The 20,427-nt window shown below is 37.5% G+C and overlaps 1 protein-coding gene across 1 annotated transcript in view; it reads left to right on the top strand.

Moving 5' to 3' along the window:
• Positions 1-5,750: 5,750 nt before the first annotated feature.
• The window catches only part of APOB (apolipoprotein B), a 37,526-nt gene continuing 22,849 nt past the window's right edge, over positions 5,751-20,427 (top strand). The window contains 15 exon segments of the mRNA XM_054179895.1: positions 5,751-5,864; positions 7,527-7,565; positions 10,203-10,318; positions 11,077-11,222; positions 12,249-12,402; positions 12,562-12,717; positions 13,969-14,093; positions 14,254-14,339; positions 14,952-15,171; positions 16,858-17,085; positions 17,272-17,389; positions 17,509-17,655; positions 18,650-18,861; positions 19,178-19,415; positions 19,933-20,109. Coding sequence (XP_054035870.1) covers positions 5,807-5,864; positions 7,527-7,565; positions 10,203-10,318; positions 11,077-11,222; positions 12,249-12,402; positions 12,562-12,717; positions 13,969-14,093; positions 14,254-14,339; positions 14,952-15,171; positions 16,858-17,085; positions 17,272-17,389; positions 17,509-17,655; positions 18,650-18,861; positions 19,178-19,415; positions 19,933-20,109 — 2,220 coding nt within the window. The 5' untranslated portion in view covers positions 5,751-5,806.

Raw genomic sequence — 20,427 nt, 5'->3', positions numbered from 1 at the left:
GCTTGGTGCCGTGGGTTAGTTGTTTGGGCGGTGTTGGATTGGTTGATGGGTTGGACGCGATGATCTTGAAGGTCTCTTCCAACCTGGTTTATTCTATGTATTCTATTCTATGTAATCCTAATTCTTTATACAAAACCATCATACATCTGTTACTCAGAGTAGACAGGATGTTGAAATTCCAAATATGTAACAATGAAGTAACAAGCGCAAGGTAAGATTTCTAATGGATGATTCTAGTGAAGCTGTTACCACATCCCTCTCTTAACAGTGCTGTCAAAACATTTGACCAGTCACCAGTAGTAGAAAAAACACTTCTCAGTATCATCAAGCAGAATAAAAAACCATGGTCCATAATATATAGTGTAATGTTTAAAGTATAATATACTGTGTAATTTATACATTATATCTACATATGTGTGTGCACGTATGCATGTGTGTGTATATATATATATATAAAGTATAAAACATGCAATTAATAGTTAATGGATTTTTAATGTTTGTATTACTATTAGGAAAGCCATTGTTGTCATTGCCAGAACAGGCATGGCAAAAATAATCCCTCACTGGAAAGCACAAGTGTAGGAAGGAGGGGATCCATTTTCAAACAAGCAAATTGATAACAGCTTCCTCTGTGTAGCTGTGGAAAAAAGTGTAGTGAAATAAAGTTTAAAGATAAAATTTGATAAATTAAATTGTTCTTTCTAGATTCAAGTCTAGACTCTGAATGTCAGAAGAACTCCTATCGCTAAGACTTTACAAAAAATAGTGTTAAAGCACAGTATGGCTAAGAAATAAATTTGAAGCCTAAATCTCATCAGTTTAATAGTTCTCAGTTGGAGTTCAAGTGTTAGATGGGTTTGATGTTTGATGGATTTCATATGACAATCCCTAAATACAACAGAAATTCTACAAAGACGCACACATCTCTCTCCATCATTTTTGAAAAGTCATGGAGAACAGGAGAGGTGCCTGATGACTGGATGAAAGGAAGTGTCACTCTAGTCTTCAAAAAAGGTCAGAAGGAGGACCCAGGTAACTACAGAACAGTCAGCCTCATTTCTGTCCCTGGAAAAGCGATAGAGCATCTCATCCTGGAGGTCATCTGTAACCACATGGAAGACAAGAAGGTTATCAGGGGTAGGCAACATGGATTTACTGAGGGGAAATCCTGCCTGACAATCTGATAGCCTTCTATGAAGCTATGACCAAATGGGTACATGAGGGAAGAGCAGTGGATGTCATATACCTTCAGTAAAACTTTCGATACTGTCTCCCATAGCATACTCATAGAAAACTCAAGAAATGCAGCATAGATGGCTGGTCTGTGAGGTGGATTGCAAACTGGCTCAACAACAGAGTTTAAATGGTTGTCATCTGTGGCACAGAGTCAGCTTGAAGGCCTGTGGTCAGTAGAGTTCCCCAGGAATCAGTATTAGGTCCAGCTTTGTTCAATATCTTTATCAACAATCTGGATGAGAGGATTGAGACTACCCTCAGCAAGTTCACTGATGATACAAAACTGGGGGGGTGGGTGGCTGACACATTGGCTGTGCTGCTATCCAATGTGACCTGGACAGGCTGGAGAGCTGGGTGTAGGCAAACCTCATGAAGCTCAATAAGGACAAGTGCAGGGTCCTGCACCTGGGGAGGAATAATACCATGCACCAGTACACCTTAGGGGCTGCCCTACTGGAAAGCAGCTCCATGGAGAAAGACCTTGGAGTGCTGGTGGACAGCAGTTTATCCATGAAGACTGAGAGTGGATCTCATCAATGTGTATAAATACCTGAGGGGTGTTGTCCTGGTTTGAGGCCAGGCAGATCCTGTCTTGCCCCTGAAAGGGGCAAAAGAGTGACACTCACACAAATGGATTGCAAAAGTGATGGAAATTTTAAACAGAAAGCAGTAAATGTTTTACAGAAGCTACAAAACATAGTGACAAAAGAATCCCAAAGTGTACAGAGTGCCTTATAGCATACCCAAAGGTCTCCCAGCACTTCCCTTTTCCCCACCTGAGGGTGGGACACAGAGGACACAGTCTCAGGCTGCACCAGGGGAGGTTCAGGCTGGATGCTAGGAAAAAGTTCTATACAGAGAGAGTGATTGCCCATTGGAATGGGCTGCCTGGGGAGGTGGTGGAGTCACCATCATTGGAGGTTTTCAGGAGAAGACTTGATGGGGTGCTTGGTGCCATGGGTTAGTTGTTTAGGTGGTGTTGGATTGGTTGATGGGTTGGATGTGATGATCTTGAAGGTCTCTTCCAACCTGGTTTATTCTATGTATTCTATGTATGTATACCCAAAGCCCCAAGGGCTCTTTCTTCCCACCCCACCCACCCCCACTGCTAGGCTAGTCTCAGGCTGGCCAGGTCTGAGACTGCCCCCTCCCACCCCCCCTTCTCCTCCTGGCATTAAGCCCATTCAGGCCTAAGAGACCTTGAGATATCTCCCCCACCATTACCCAACAGGGAGCATCTCCCACGGGAGCAGAGAGGGCAGAGGAAGAGAATGACTTTGCAGATGGATTTATAGGGTGCAGGATATTATGGGTATGAAATACGCTGTTTCCTGAGTCCACCTTATTGGGTTGGACACTGGACACCAGAGGTGTAGCTTATGTGGCAGGAACAGGAAGCACCCAGCCTAAACTGCTACAGGCGTGTGTCAGGTGGAGGGGGGCAATCTCTTTTTGGTGATACACAGTAATAAGACAAGAAACAACGGATTCAAGCTTGAACATAAAAGATTTCACCTCAACATAAGGAGAAACTTCTTTACAGTGAGGGTGACAGAGCACTGGAACAGGCTGCCCAAAGAGGTCATGGAGTCTCCTTCTCTGGAGTCTTTCAAAACCCACCTGGATGCATTCCTGTGCAGACTACGCTAAGTTATCTTGCTTTGGTGGGTGGGTTGGACTTGATGATCTCTTGACGTCCCTTTCAACCTCTAATGTGCTATGGTACTGTGATACTGTGACATTTACACAGAAAAGAAAGGGATCACTGAATGTACCTCTGTGGTACTGTTAAGGCCATAAAGACATGCCATAAGTAGAATAAATGTAGGACACTATAGCCTGTGTTGACTTTTCCCTGCTGAGTCCCAGCTGTATTCCAGCATTCATTTACTGACTCAATTTCCCTAGCTTTTATAGATTCTACAGGTGACTGTGACCTTCAAATCCCTTTTTCCATAGTTTCATGTGTATGATGTTCCACAGCTTACAAGTGACAGTTTCAGCAGTTTGAAAGTAAGCAATACTTGTAGTCAGTCCTGAGCCCTGCTCCCTAGTATGTGTGTCATGTTTGTGTTTAATCCACATGTACAATACATGGATAGCTGAAGCTAGGACCTGTACATGTCCCAACACGCACAGAAGCTGTTTTGTTTTTTACTTCTTCAATTTTCTAGCTCTACAGACTTCAAACTGTGGCTACATAGTAGCCCAGGTTCATCAGAAAGGCTGCTCACAACCAGAATTACATGTAGCCTTGGAGATAGTACACGTGCGTAGGATCAAACCCCCATGATGGCAAAGCAGGAAACTTGGTCATCTACATCTCAAATACGTGCTATAGTTCCAAGGGAAATGCAGCTGTTTCGATCATTTGGAGTACAGTAACACACCTAAGTATATAACTTCTTCATGTGCATGTGAGAAGACAGTAGCCTGTTAATACCACAGGTAGGCTAAAGTCCATGAAAGACAAAATACCAAATGATCTTGTGTTCATCAATTGACAGGACTCCACTGTACAAGGCCCAGAGTGTCCTGTTCTACTAAGGTCTGTTTTGAGTGTGGGGTTGGACTAGGTGACTTTAGATGACTAGATAAAATTAGTATGTGGCATTTTGTGTCACCGTGAAAAACAATTATGCTTCTTGACTAGGTAATACAGCAATATAAACCTGTCATAGCAAAGTGATTCACCCATGTTACCTGCATGCTTATGAGACAAGCCATAACTTCTGTAATCTGTTTATGACCATATGATGTTATATTAACATAATCAATCAGCCTCAGCATGTGCTCAAGTAAGCATCTGAAGGCAGTGAGGAGTAATAGGCAAAAGAGGGAAACAGACAGCAACTCTCTGAATGCTGGGCACTCCAGAGCTCTATTTATGTGAAGTAGTAAAGTGAACAAATAAATACATTTTAAATAATAGTCAAAACCAGAATGAGACCAAATGCTATGGGCAAAACTAAGATATTTTTGTACAGTGCCTTTGGTGGAATCATATTACAAACTAAAATTATTGTTATGTACCACAACACATACTGAGGCAACTCAATACGCCTCAACAAAACCCTGTGTATCTTTTTGGAAGTAAAAGATGATAAATCTCTTGGCTGTTCTATTGTGTCTATGATTGGTATAAGTAAAGGACAGAAACCAAACCAGAAAAACACTAAGAAAAGCCTCCAATGTTGCTGAATCCACAAGCTCTGGTTAATGCCATGAGACAGAATTCTAATTACAAGGAAGATGTCTCCCTTATTGGAATGTACACCCTACCATGTGTCAATGCTTACCATTTAAAGATCCTGTCCAACTCAAATCATTCTATGATTCTGTGTTGTTGAACTGACGTTAGGTTTTTCATAATCAGAGTGCATGTTGGGAAATGTAAGCCACTATGAAGACCAAGGAGAAAGAGTATGAATAAATGAGATTTTAAGGATAACTACCATGGTAAAATTTCAAGGGAAAATAAATTACTGCTTAGCTAAGCCAAATTTTTATTTCTGACTCAACAATATAAGAGGAAATATTTTGATTTGGGCATGTCAAAACATTTCCATTTGATCCTCTATTTAAAAGTTAAATTTACTGAACAAAATGTTCTTAACTGCTGCTGTAGTAGTGGGGTTTATTTATTGTAATTAGATCAATGTAAGTAGAGAAATAATGCAAACTGCTGTAATTTCCTATTACATAAACCTGTTGGGTTTTTTTTTTAACTAATATATTCATAAAAACATTTTTGGTTTAGCTCTGATGTAAGTAAAGAATTCAAACTACCGTAATTTCTCATTACATGAGCCTGTTTTGTGTTTTATTTTACCAATATGCATATTTGTAAAAACATTTTTGTTTGCTTGTATTCATTAATTCTGTAATTTATTTTCATATTTTTGCTATTATTAGCAAGCAAAATAAATTTAATCTAAGAATAAGGAAAGAGAAGAATTATACAGAGCTTACTTTCAACATGGACATGACCTGCTCTACCAAAATATTGCAGGTAAATATAAAATTGCTTTTCAAATGGTATATGGTATCTCAGACTTTCATTATCTGCCCTGTAAAAGGGAGATGTTTAAACTGCACAATACTCTAATTTTCTCAAGTATTAGTACTCTTAAGCCTCTCAATATCTGTACTGAAAGTGTTACTGCGGTGTTCAATTCTTCCAGCTATAATTTATGTATTTTGATTGTTCATCTGTAGATGTGGGAAATGCATTCCTTGCATTGTCAAAGGTTGTAGCTGAGGAATTTTTGTTTTAAAACTCCTTAAAACAAACAATGAACTAGAAGAGTGATTCTTCTCCAGTATATGCTCAATCTTTTGCCTTCTGGGACTCCCAGTAACTAAAGCAGGGCACAGTGAGGATCTGGGACTATCACCTTTGGACCTTTGGCAATTGCTCTGAGGTTTCTAAACCGTTGCCTCAGCTGCTTGCCACAGACTATATAAATGAAGGTCCAAGTCAGAAGGCTCACTCTCCCTCTGAGGTGGTAGAGAAGAGGTGAAGAGGGGAGTGGAAAAGAAAGATCAGCAAGAGGGTTCAGGGCTCACGATGGGCCCTGTACAGCTCTTGCTGTTCTTGCTGTTGCTCAGCAGTGGTGTTCTCACACGTAAGTACTGCCTTCACATTAATACTTTTTGCTGCTTTATTTATGAAACTGTTAAAACAGTAATAATGTAAAGATAACAGAACAATGGCTTCTAGATTTAGAATAAGTGTGGCAAAGATACCATTTTCTCCCTTTCTAGGACTGCGTAGTCCTATGAGGATCACAATGCCAGAAAAGTCACAAATGTCACCTCATTTGATGTCGCCTCTTTTGAATAGTTTTAGTGTAATTTGCACTTCTAAGGAATTAATGATTCATTTTGGTCTAATAGTTTTTCTATAATGATGTTCCTTTTAAACCCCTATGGAGATAGCAGTGGCTTGGAGATATCGCACAGACTTATCCAAGCTATTGCTAAGCAGTTTTGTGGCAAATGCGAAGACACAGAGCAATAAAGCAAAAGATATCTGGCAGGCAATACTGGCATTTGAAATACAATTTTTTGCTGAAGGAACATAGTCATTACTAGTAGTAATATAAGAATTAGGCCAGTAGAGGCTTTTTTTTCCTAAGATTAGAAAAGACAGCCTAGATCACTATGGTGCTATGGACTATGAGATATCCAAGAAGTTTTTTGGAATACAACACTGTAGTGTTATTTAAGACTTAAGGAACCTTAAGGAGGAAAGTTAGTCTGGGCCAGTTATGCAGGTCTGGTTTTAAATTCATTATGCATACATCTTTGTTGAACTACTATTCTGTTGTTAACTGAGGTTTTATAATTTTAAAGGATGGAGTAGTTTCTAATGGTTGTTAATAATAATATTATTATTGCTATTGTAATAGCAACGGTGTTAGTGTTGTCATTACCGTTACTGGAAGTAATGTTACACTCCATTTCTATAGAGTGGCTTACCTTAGAATTCCCAGAGTGACAACCTGGCAAGTGTGTAGGAAATACTGTGAAAAGTGATGCAGTTCATGTGTGATATCCCAAAAAATGCTGTAGCATCACGTGAATGCAACAAATTTACTAGATTTTATTTCATTTGATTTTAAATTGAGTTATATGGGACATACTTAAGACAGATCGGTGCAAAGTATTCTTAACTTGAATAGGCTTCCAAAATGTGTTCTTTTCCTCCAGAGAATGAGCTCTCAGTATTCAGAAGGGAAAAAAAAATCAGTAGCAGAGAATTGTAGTATAAATCATCATAGCTGTAATTTTTTTAAATGTGCAAAAAGGAAAACATAGCCATTCACCCATTATGCAGTATTTTTGTGTGCTCAAATACTTTAAAATTTTAAAATAAACCATGTTATATGGTACATTTAATGTGTCTACCTCTACATTTTGTGCCCATCATTTATAAACTTTCCACTTCATATAACATGTTTTTTTTACAAATACTTTTGACCTAAAAGCTGATCCTTCTCAACTTAAATCAAAATCATTTCATTCCATCAATTAAAGATCCTATTCTGAGGTCTTAGTTCACAATAACAAGGCAACTACTATAATTCCCTTTATATTTGTCTCTGTACTGTCAATGTTAATAGCAGCTTTGTTATTTGCATCAGTGTGCCAAACTACATCAAAAGTTTGTTTAAATTTTAAAATTGTACAATAAGTGTAGTATTTCCATTTAAATTTCCATAGCCCATGTTTTATAGCTTTAAATTGCTTTTCCAGCTTATAATTCTTGTTTTTATTCTTTACAGAGGAAGAAGTGCCTGAAAATGGAAATCCAGAATGTTCAAGTAATTTCTTGCCTCTGCTTTGTTACCTTGTTTTCCCTGTATTAGCTGAATGTATCTTTCAAAGCTTGATCTTTCCCATAAATCCTCAGAAATAACTGAAGCAAAAATGATGGCAATATTCTGAAGTATTTCATTACATTTATTTTAGGTATTTAATTATCCATAAGGTTTGGCTCAAATAATTTCAGAAGTCTCTTGAGACTGAAGAAGCTCAGATTGGGTTTCTAAACTTCTAAAAAGCTCCCATTAAAAAACTGCTTTCAATCATTTTGTTGTTTTCTTAATCAACAGGTGTCAGATGCAAACTCCTTAATCTAGAAATCTCCATTTATCAGATGTAAGGCTTTAGCAGTGAGATTATTCACATCACACTTTACCATGGGCTGAATCTCACTTATCACAGTGGCTGCTAAACCCACAGAATTGCACTTGGATATCTAACTAAATACCTGAAGAATAAATCATCAACTCCTTCAGCAAGGACAGCAATTTCTATAAACAAGTCAAGACTCAGGAAGTGCTGACTTCATGCCCTATCTTTATAATGAACTCTGACTGGCCCTGACTTCTTGGTTAGATACATAATGTTCCACAGTCGGGTCAAAGTACCAAGCCAGTTGTTTTCTTGTTTGTCTTTAGGGGGTTTTTTATCCCATTTTTCTTACTTTAGCACCATCTCCAGGCAATTTGGTTTATTTCAGCTGTCTGAAACAACTTCTGGGATTTGATGCCAGTTTCTTGAATATTTTTGATACAATATTTTTTTGGTATTTGAATTTCTAATCATACCATTCCTTTTCCATTTATTTCTGCTTAAAATCAGGAAATTAAGCAATAATTAGTTTTTCTCTTTAGCACAGTAGATACTGGCATTGTGAAAACTTATGAGAATGTACAGTTAAGCAATGTTATAGTCAATAGTCATGGGGATAGTCTTGATTATTTTTTTTAGAAGTTAATTTTAATTAAGATAAATTAAATAATTTAATTCAGTTTTCAAATATTTATAAGATGCTGGTTACTGTACAATAGGTAATATTAATTTTATTCTCTCTATTTAGCAATTATGTGACAGTAATCTCAGTTAAACACTATTATAAAGTATGTAAAGCTCATAAAAGCAATAAAAATGAGCCAAGTGATAAAAGTGAGAAATTTGAGGTTTTATAGTACTATTCTGTTCTCCTCTCTAAATATGCAATTTTGTGACATACAGGAAGAGATAACATGTCCATTAGCCTCTGACATGACAAATATTTCTTAAGAGGAAGAATAAGATACCTTCATGGCAAGTGTAGGCAGGCAAAAGCGTATGGATTTGATGGTGGGCATGTGGGGGTTACACCAAGGTGACTTTACCTTATTTTTTTCCTGTAAAAAAATTCAGACAGTCACAAATAGCCACAGAGAAGTAATTTAGAATTTGCTTTTCATTCAGCATCAGAACAGTGAGTTGTTCAGTCTACACAGAGGGAACAGTAGCTTCTGGTATAGACAGAACTAAACTGCTCTAACAGTCACTTTAAATGCCTGATCATCATTATTTAGTTTAAAATTATGCTTGTAGTTATAGTGGGAGTAGATTGTAATTCAGTACATTGTTTGGCCTGTGTTATGCATTCCAGACACCAAAAGAAGATCTTATATCCCAATATTTGACACTGAGACAAATTTATTTTTCTTTATTTCTCTATTACCATATTCATTCCTGCTTTTAGGGTTTAAAATTACAAATTTGTTTCCTCTGAAAGCAACAGGGCTAGATTAAACACAGGTGAAAATCATCACTTTGAGAAAGCCCCTTATGTTTTGGGGCTTCCTTTGATAAAAAGAGAAACACCTCTGTAAATGCTTCATCCTGCTTTATTCTTGCTCATAACTTGGTGGTTTTAGCTTGTTCTGGATTTTCTTCTTGTAACTAAAGTTTCTCTCCATTAAAACTAATCTAGTAAAATTTGCTGATCTAATAAGTGAATTAGAGATCATGTTTTGGGAGGCTCTGGGGCAGAGAGATACTCTGTAGATTCAGCTGAAATGGTGTTGAGGAATGCTAGTTTTGGTGTTCTGTCTCTGTGTTTATTGCCTTTTAGTCCCAGTTATGTGACTTAGATCAAGCAATTGCTTAGATGTGAATTATGGTGGGAAAAACTGAGCTGAAATGACTCATTTCATTACCAGTTTGAAAACTACCATATGATTGGTTTAATTTAGAAGCAATAGGGTCATTCTAAAAACAGTTCCACATCTGAAATTTTCTCTCATTTTTTGTCATTACCTTTAATGGGGCATGACTTGAGGATCTTAAAGGTCTTTTCCAACCTAAAGAATTCTATGATTCTATGATTTGAAAGCCAGATGGCATCATATTGCCAGATAGCATCATATTGTCAGAGCATTGGACCTCAAAACTTGTGCTTCCCCCACAGATTTTGTCTTACACTTCAGAAAGCATCCAGCTATCATGAAGGCATTACTTCTTCTGAAAGCTATTCTATGAAAGGAAATAGTGGGAGAGTCCTTATACTTCCTTTATATGTGGCATTCATTTTGGTTACACAACACAAAGCATGTATTGTAAGCATCTACATATGCATATCTTACCCAAGTCATAAAAGCACTCTTGTTTTCCAATTGCAGAAGATACAACCAGATTTAAACCCTTCAGAAAATATGTTTACTCATACGAAGCAGAAACATCAAACGGCGTCATGGGAACAGCAGATTCCCAAAGTGGTTCAAAGATCAGTTGCAAGGTAGGGAAAGAGAAGTAAATACAACTGATTGGAGCTGTAAAGTGAATAACGTGGGAGCTGGCAGCTGGGGACCATCCTTCAATCTTTTTTCCAAACTAAAACCATTCTTTTGCAAGGCACTTGTTAAGATTCCTGAAGACTAAGCCCTCCCTGTCCTAGATAGAAGGCACTGAGAATTGCAGAAGTCCTTCATACCACTGCGCCAATGCACTTAAAACCCTGATCTGGCTGTACTTTTACATGAGGGAAGGGGAAAACTGGGTAGTTCAGTTTGAGTCTACCGATGTCCATCAAATAACTGTGGAAGTTAAACTACACCAGCTCATTTATGGGATGAAAACCATGTGATAGCCTGTTGATAATCAAGCCAGGATCAGGGCCTGAAATGGATCAACTGGGGAAAATATTTTTTATTTAGCACATACTGTTCTGACAGAGTCCAACCGGTCACCCATGTCATAAATCAAGTTTTCATGCATTTCTTCTAGTACTATAAATTTTCAGAACCTAAGGTGATTGTTTACTGTATATATAGTATACTCCATGTTATTAATCAAGCAAATACCTACATTCATATCTTCTCCCTCAAGTTACCTTAAGCTAGTTGGAGTACTTTGGGATCTTTCCCAACACCTGCTAGTAGGGTGATTCCAACACTTTACAAACCCAACGAATATTTTCAAAACTATACCTAGATAATCCTGGATAATATGTGATAACCCAAAAAAAGGATGAATACATCATATTTCTGTTTTCAGGTTGAACTGGAGGTTCCACAGCTGTGCCACTTCATCCTGAGGACAATGCATTGCTCCCTGAGGGAGACATTTGGTGTTGATACTGAAGGAAAGACCATTCTGAAAAAGTCAAAGGTCTCTGAGGACTTTGCAAATGCCATGTCCGAGTAAGCAATATCAATTATCATCAGTACTTGTAGCCTTATTATAGAACATGCTGCAATGTTACAGTGCACCCTGACTGTGTTTTCCCAAGCATAGAACACTTTCCATCATAACATGGTAGATTTATAATCTGGTTCACAGAAAAACTCTCCCTGATATAGTTTAGGGCTAAACTTTTGCAGATTTCAGTTGCTAGCTGGGAAGGCTTTTTTTTTTTTTTTTCCATCCAGAATTTTTACCTGAAATCTTTTTGTCATTTATATCATCTACATCAGGCAACTGTTTGGTAGTCCCCTAAATGATTACTGCAAATGGAATGTTTTCTTGTTAGCAAATTCTCCAATGACAGCCATCTTAAGATAATTTTGCTTTGCTGACGCAGGACAAAGACTGTGCAATAGAAAGGCATTCGAGACCGAAGTCCAGATTTCCTATCCCAATCTTTAATGACCTATAAAAGTTATTTTTTCCTTACTTATCTGCTTTCATACCTTATTGCTACTCCTCCCTCCACCCAACTGCTCTCTATTGCTTGTATGTTTTACTCATGCTTCAAGTTTCAGTGTCTCAGTACCCACTCCATCTTGTTTTGCAAGTAATAGATCTCAAAACGACTTGAGACTGTTAAAATATGTTTTGCAGAAAAAGAGCAGAGTTTTATTTAAACACTGCAACTAGTAGAGAATCCTTCCCATCATTTTGTAGCCTACTTCAGTAGTTAATAATTACCTCATTCTAAAAATGTAATTATTTCCTCTTTGAATTTGTGCAATTCTGGTTTCCAGCCATTGCTCCTGGTATTTGCTTGTCTTTAGGTGACGTAGTCTGGTGATATCAGAATGTCCTTGGTTAGAGTTTTTTTGCTTTAAGGGTAATGCTTTCTAATATCAACAACATTGAGTAGTGAATAATGATAATCCAAGATAAGCATTATGCTTTATCTATAGCCCAACAGTTTATTGAAAACATGTTTTTCACTAGGTGACTTTAATGTGATTTCATACTAATGTTGGGATTTTTTGGGACAGGCATGAGCTAAAATTCAGCATTCAGGATGCAACAAATGTCAAGCTGTATCCAGATGAGGATGAACCTCTGAATGTACTGAATCTCAAGAGGGGGATCATCTCAGCTCTGCTTGTGCCAGCAGAAACAGTAGAAGATGTAAAAACACTTTCAATGGTAGGTGTTTTGAATGCGCTTACTTTGCTTCTTTAAGAAATGGAAGAAAGCTCACCTAGCAGAGTTTTCAGAAGACCTCAACATTCGGATGAGAAAGGATGCCTAGGTCAGAAAACATCCAATAACATGAACAGACACTGATTTCTTTCTTCTTTGCAGGATACTGTATATGGAAAGTGTGACAGTGAAGTTGAATTCAAGTCTAGAAAAGGAAATGTTGCAGAAGATATTTCAATTAACAGAGACCTGAAAGCCTGTGACAACTTCAGTCCCATCAGAAATTACGTCAGCCCTATTGCCATTGCAAAGGGACTAGTAAGTATACCAGTAAACAGTATATAACATTCTTCTCTATATCACTTAAAATGATAAACAACTACTAGAAGAACTATTTTTCTCACTTTACCTTCTGAAAGTTTAAATAGATTTTCTTACCCTTGAGATAGGTCAGACTATAACACTCAATAGAGAAAAAAAAGATGCAGAGAAAGAAATTACCTTCTTTCATGTTCTTCTCAGTGTTTTTAAAGGACAGCTTTTTATAGATGGATTTAGTAGTATTGATTAAACTCTATCCAATTATATTCAGATTTTAGTTTTGTGGGTCAAACTTTTCAACATTCCAATTTCATGTTAAACATGTAGTCCACCAAACCCCTGATGTGTCTATGGTGTGTGGGAGGAAAAGGCTTGCTTGCATGAATGTTGTTGATTTGTTCCTGGTGTCATAGCCTCTGTACTTGTGAATATTTTCCCTCAAAAAGATAATAATTAGGATTTCATATCCCACTAAAAACATATTTTATAATTTCTGCCACTTCTACAGCATGTTGCAAAAATTTTTTAAATGTATGTAACAGGGAAATTAGGAAGAATATCAGGTGTTGCAAGGTACTTGAACCACTGTAATAGTCACAGACTTATTTCTATGAAGGAGTCCTTTGTTGCATGCTAAAGGGGATCAGTTATGAAGTAACTACTAGGCCAAACACTTCAGAGAGGTCTAAGGGAAAATTTTAGGGAGATTTTTGTCTGTGAGGAGACATAATTTTAAGGGCAGATGTTGGTCTCTTCTCCCAGGCAGCCAGCACAGAGGACACAGTCTCAGGCTGCCCCAGGGGAGGTTTAGGCTGGATGTGAGGAAGAAGTTCTACACAGAGAGAGTGACTGCCTATTGGAATGGGCTGCCTGGGGAGGTTGTGGAGTCACCATCATTGGAGGTGTTCAGGAGGAGACTTGATAGGGTGCTTGGCTGCATGATTTAGTTGATTATATGGGTTGGATTAGTTGATAGGTTGGACACAATGATCTTGAAGGTCTCTTCCAACCTGGTCTATTCTATGCTATGCTATGCTATTCTATTCTATTCTATTCTATTCTATTCTATTCTATTCTGTAAGACTAAAGATTGATACTGGCGCAATTTTTTCTTTGTGTGAGAATGACTCCAGTTATGCATCAGTTTCCTATATGCTGTAGTTGTTAATACTACCGTAAAATGTCAGCCTTTAAAACTATGCTTGTTTCTATACTATTCAGTAAAATGTCTGCCAAATTATTTTACAGAACTTCCCACTATCTACTCTTCTAAGGAGCACTCAATTCTGTCATTACAATATTGATGCAAAGAAAAGGCACATCAGAGATGCTGTCTGCAGTGAAAAACATCTGTTTCTGCCTTCCTCATACAAGTAGGTTTCTTACTATTTGCCATTACCCATTATAAATATCACATTCAGCCCTGACTTCATCTCTAAATGTGCATAATTTTTTCTCAAGAAGGGAGGAGTCATGATAAGACCCCTCAAAGTTACTAAGACTCAACTAAAGCACTGACTTTTTCTTTGCTAGAAATCGCTATGGTGTGATGACGGAGGTCAACCAGACACTGAAGCTTGAAGACACCCCAAAGATCAATAGCAAAAGTTTCGATGAAGGTATAGCTGCAATTCCCAGTCATACAAATGCAGGGACAACATATAAATACAGGCCAAATTAAAGAACAATTTGTATTTTTAAATCAATTTACTAGTTAAAGATGCAGTTGAGGAGGCTGTGACAATTCATAATTTTTAATGAAATTTGATCAATTTAGGCAGGAAAAAGGATGGAGCATAAAATGGGAAAGCCTGAACATTTTATTATGCAACTTTTAGCTTCAGCCACCAAGTCCATGATTATTCTATATTTGGTTCTGGAAGAACACACTTTCTTGACATGCAGTTATTATTCCTAGTCATAGCATATTTCTCCTAAGATATATTTATTAAAAGTTGAAAGCACAAACTATGCTAGTACAAAAGGTGTTAGTTCAGGAATCATTTTCATGAAATTTTAGAAGAGTTTATGCAAATCGATATTATTCTGCTTTTTGGGAGAATTCAGTTTAAATTCCACTCCATTATTTTTAGAAACTGTTACATTGTTTAAAGTTCAACAGTTATATGAAATAATCTGCAGAGTTAACACTGAATGTATGACAGAATATAAAAATTAGCCTAGCTCCTTGATAAATGCATAAAGAATGCATATTTTTTTTTAATTGATAGATTCTCTGGAAGAAAAGGGACTTGCACTGGAAAGTACAGATGCCAAATTCCCCAAGCAGGGGGATGCTGTTCTGAAAATCCTACAGGAACTGCAGAAACTTACAGCCTCCAATGACAACCAACAGAGAGCAAGACTCTTTTACAGATTTGTTTCTGGACTTAGAAGTTTACATAACAGCACTCTTAGCCCTCTTGTACCAAAGATGATGGAAACTTCAAGGTATGTTATAACAGTTCATTGTGCAAATGTACCACATGCCAATGCCATAGTAAAATCATTCTAAAGTTGATTTACTGCATGTAGCTTTAAGTTAGAGGTTAATTAGATATAAAGGGTGTTTTTCAAGAAGGTAAGTGTCATCAGAATTATCTAGAGAAATAAGTAAGGAAGAGAGCAAAGACCTGTGGATTTCACATTTTTTTCCATCAGAAATGCTCAGTTGTTAATTGGAACCAGAGCATTAAATATATGAGAGCAGTATAATAATTTCACAGAATCATTCAGGTTGGAAAAGACTTGCAGGATCATTGAGTCCAACTATAAACCCTATCACACAAAGTTCACCCCTAAACAACCTTTAGACACATCCAGGGCTGGTGACTCAACCACCTCCCTGAGCAACCTTTTCCAATGTCTGATTTAAATAGATCTGAACATTCTAGCCTTCTATGAAGAACTAATATTGTATTGATCATTCCTTCATCAAATCTTCTGAACGTAATTACTGGAGAAGATGAACTATGAATTATGTTATAATACAGCCCAATACAGGGCTTTTCTCCCTCACAGGAGCATATGCCAGATGCAGTCCTGTGTATATTAGGATAGCAAAAAATCTTTCATGCAGTTTTGCTCAAGGGCAATGACTGTAATTTCAGACTCCTAAGTCTGACTTATAGCAAAGAACACAGTTTTGATGGTGAAATATTGGGAGGCATGGAAGGATACAATTCTTTAGTCGAGCCTGCTGTCCACTCACCTCCCTGACTTTTCTGTCCTGGCTGGACATGACTCAAATTATACATACTTTGTATCTTTATTCCGTAGAGGGACAAGAGCCTCAGTCTGGTTCAATATGTTGTATTACAATACTTAAAATTGTGAGGAAGTCTGTTGTAGAGAAAAGATATATCTGTGTAGTGACAGTATGGTTAGTACTTTCTTGCTGTTCATAACTAACCATATTATCAGTATAACTTGTAAAACTAAGATGCTTCTTTTTGACAAGCAATTTTCTTCTAGTCATGGATAAGGATATGTGTGGCTGTTTGACGCTGTGCCTTTAAGAAAGGGGCACACTGGCTAAATGTTTATAAAATATTTTGGTATTCTAAACAAATTTCATTGGTAGAATTGTGGGAGGTGAGATTGTTAGACCCAGGGTAGCTGGGACTTTCTCTCAGTCTTCCTTCCTTCGCTGTCCCTCTCGGCTGGATCTGCTTCTGGGATTCTGGCCAACTAAGATAAGATACTAACTCCCTGTGCCAGGCCTTTCTTCCTTTCCTGCCCTGTTAACCGTCCACATCTCTTTTCTACCTCTTTTGGGGGAGAAGGGAGGTAGGGGGGTGAAGGGGGCACAGGGGGAAGCCCCCTCTGTGGGGGGTCTGGTTTCTGGTTGAGTTCATTTGCTGTGTATTCCTGTATATATTGTAAAATACCTGTATTTGTTGTGTTACATATAATCTGTCTCCTTGTAAAATATACTCTCATTTCTCCGACTGGGTTTAGCCGTGGTCTCTTTCTCAGTGGGGGAGGGAAAGCAGAGCCTTTCCTTCCAAACCACCACAATATGCCATTTATATTAAAACACCTTGATAAAACCTGTCAAGTGTTTATTTCAAACATACAACATGCAGCAATAATTCCAAACAGGGAATTAATTAAATTCATCCCTTTTCCTTTCAGTTCCATCACAGTTCAGGGCCTTATTCAGTGTGGGACTCCAGAGTGCTATGGTGCAGTCCTTCAAATTCTAAGAACTGGAAATGTGAATCCACTTGTGGTAGACCTGATCACTTATACCCTGGGACTGCTGCCTTCTCCAACACCAAAAAGAATAAAGGAAATTCTTAACATGGCCCAGTATCAGCCAAGCAGAGCTTCCTTTTACGGCTTGAGTCATTCTGTTACTAAGTAAGTAATGATGGTGTGCAACTGTACAAAATAACCTCAAGATAACACTACAGTGCTCAGAGTAAATCCTAAAAGTAGTCACTTTTTGGAAGATTTTTATAAATTTTCATTAATTTTCTCTTAGAGAATAAAAAATAAAAAGACATTTATTTTCTCCTTTTGTTTCTAATATATTTCTTTCTTTAGGTTCTACAATGAGAAGAGGATTGTAACAGAGGAAATAACAGATGTTGCAGACTTCATGATATCACTGCTTGGTGCTGATTGCTCTGGGGAAGATGAACTCACATACCTCACACTTAGGGTATTTTTATTTCCTTTTTTCCTTATGCAGACTGTTAGTTTAAATGGCAATGCATGTATTAGACTACTTCCCTCAGTAGAGAGTAAAATGTTTATCATCTTTGTTTTTATTGCTGACAGGCTATTGGAAACATGGGTGCAGTAATGGAGAAAGCTAAACCCAAGCTGAAATCTTTTCTCAAGACATGTATCAGAAATGAAGCTGCATCACTTTCAGTTCAGAAGGCAGCTATCCAGGCATTCAGGAAAATGACTGTTACTGAAGAGGTAAATTGGGGCACAAGAAGTAAACTTCTGCATTTTGTCTTTAGTTCACCTTCAATCTTCATAGAAGTCATCGAATATGTAAAATCATTCCTCATTATTCCACATTTTTACTATCTCCCTTGTAGCTGTCTCTAGCATTTTTAGAACCCCTTTTCTTAGTTTAGTTTCCATACACATATCTGAGAAGATCTGTAGATTTCTGACTTAGTGGGTGTTGCTCCTTTGAGATGCAGTTGTTTTCTATAACTAGTCTCAGTTTAAATGGAATATTTGGATCTCTTGCTGTTAGAATGTCTTAAAAAGGAATACTACTAATTAAAGGGTGATTTTATCAAATTACTCCAGATTTAAATGGATTTAATTAAGAAAAAATCAGGTCCCTATTTTATAGTGGCCTTTTGTTATCATTGTTATTAATATGACTGGTTAGGTTTGTGTTTTTCAGTAGGTTTGGGTTTGGGTTTTTCAGTAGGTTTGGGTTTGGGTTTTTCAGTAGATCTGCCAAATATAGAAGGCAATAAGTTTTAATAAAGCCATAATTTCTATGACTTTTTCTATTAAAAAAAATTATCAAAATAGCTTCAATAAAATGTTTTAGATCAGTTATAGAAATAAGTTCTAGAAGCAGTTATGCAGTCTTGAAAAAAATTGCATCCTGAAAATCAGCTGCACCAGGGGAATTTTAGGCTGGATGTTTGGAAGAAGTTCTTCACGGTAAGAGTGATTGGCCATTGGAATGGGCTGCCCAGGGAGGTGGTGGAGTCACCATCACTGGAGGTGTTTAGGAACAGATTGGATGGGGTGCTTGGTGCCATGGTTTAGTTGATTAGATAGTGTTGGATGATAGGTTGGATTCAATGATCTCAAAGGTCTGTTCCAACCTGGTCTGGTCTATTCTATTCTATTCTATTCTATTCTATTCCATTCCCAAAAGAGTTTAGTATTATCATGCACTAGCCAGCTCATCAGTGCAAACCATTCTCTAACTATTTAGGACCGTTCAACATTTTTGAAAGTCTTCCAAGAAGGGGATGCACCTACAGACAAACGTCTAGCAGCATATCTCATACTGATGAAAAATCCTTCCCCAAGTGATCTTGCAAAGCTTTTGAGAGTCCTCACAAAGGAGCAGAATGAGCAAGTGAAAAGCTTTATTGCCTCACACATCTCCAACATTCTTAACTCTGAAGAAGTAGGCATTGAAGAGTAAGTAAACTTTAGTTACATTCTGGCCTCGTAGGAAGAACGAAGTTGTGACCATGATTGCAGGGGTAGTTATTCATCAGAGCATTTTTTTCTTGCCGTTTATTTGTTTGCTTTTTTGGCTTCGTCAGAGCAGTGACAGCTTACGGTGTTTCCCTTAAGACTTATTTTTACCATTAAGATGTGCAGCGAGATAGCCATTTATAATCACCTATGTTGTATGAATGTTTGCAAGTGACACAAGAAATCTCTTAACTTAGATGAAATGCGTTTCTGGAATTCATAGTAATCATACATGCATTTCAATCCCCTTTCCTAGTCTAAAAAGCCGAGTTGAAGAAGCTCTGAAAGGAAACCAAGTTCCCACAGCCAAAGATTTCAGAAAATTCTCACAAAATTATCAGATTTCCAAAAGAGTTTCTGTACCTGGACTTGATCCCATCTCTGCCAAAGTAGAGGGCAATGTGGTATTTGATCCAAGCAGCTATGTTCCTAAAGAGACTATGCTAAAAACCACCCTGGATGTGTATGGATTTGGCCCAAGTGACATCTTTGAGGTACAATGATTATCAAAATCTTTTGCTTGTACTCATTTGTTTTCTTTCTCATTTCTGTTTTCTTATAACAACTTTCTCTGAATAATGTATTGTTTTTATGAGCTTTGGGAGAAGTCTAAAGATCACTGTGCTTATTTACAAGGGGATTTTCATTTGATCTCAATGGGCTTTAGAGCAAGCCCTTTGTTATGTGATGTCACTTGCCACTGACTGGATGGACAACTCTGTTGGAGTTATTAAAGGCCTCAGCCAGGGTAAAATGAACCCATCTGTAACAAATTGACTTCATGCTAATGAATCATTACTGGCACAGTGAGGTACTCACAGAGAGATAGCCTATATGTAGGGTTTTTTTGACCTCACCACAAAGATAAAATTACTTGTAAAACCTAGTGTTTTGTATCTTATCTTAAGAATAATAGACTTGTAGGATACACGTTGTTTGTTCCCCAGAAAGTCTGTTCCCCAAAGAAGTGTGGAAAACATCTCAGTTATTGCATTGTCCTGTTCATTTTAGCTTGGCCTAGATGGAAAGGGGTTTGAACCAACACTGGAAGCTCTGTTTGGAGAGAAGGGATTTTTCCCAGATGCTGCAAGCAAGGCCTTGTACTGGGTTCATGGAAAAGTGCCAGAGCCAATTTCCAAGGCACTGTTTGACTATTTTGGCTACTCCCCAGATGGCAAGCAGGATCAGGTACAGCTTGAAAACATTCTTTGCACAACACAGCATCCCTATCTTTACATAATAATTACAGCACTCCTTCTTTCATTGTTCATGAGCCTTCTCCTCTTCTGGTAGGCTAAACTAGAAATAATTAATTACATTTAACAATGTTTTTTCTTATTCTATGTGGGAACAGTGTCTGGAATCAAATCTGTATAAAGTGCATGTGCAGATTTCCTAACATTCACTAAGCAACTGTTCTAGAAGTAACTGTTCTAGATGCAACTGTTCTCAATGTATGATCAAACAGATTTCTCATGAATCTGTTTTACTGCTCTGACTAAATTT

Source organism: Dryobates pubescens, chromosome 3 (assembly GCF_014839835.1).
Source record: "Dryobates pubescens isolate bDryPub1 chromosome 3, bDryPub1.pri, whole genome shotgun sequence".
Classification (NCBI taxonomy): domain Eukaryota; kingdom Metazoa; phylum Chordata; class Aves; order Piciformes; family Picidae; genus Dryobates; species Dryobates pubescens.
Note: the sequence above shows the minus strand (reverse complement) of the source record. Positions and strands in the feature narration are given on the sequence as shown.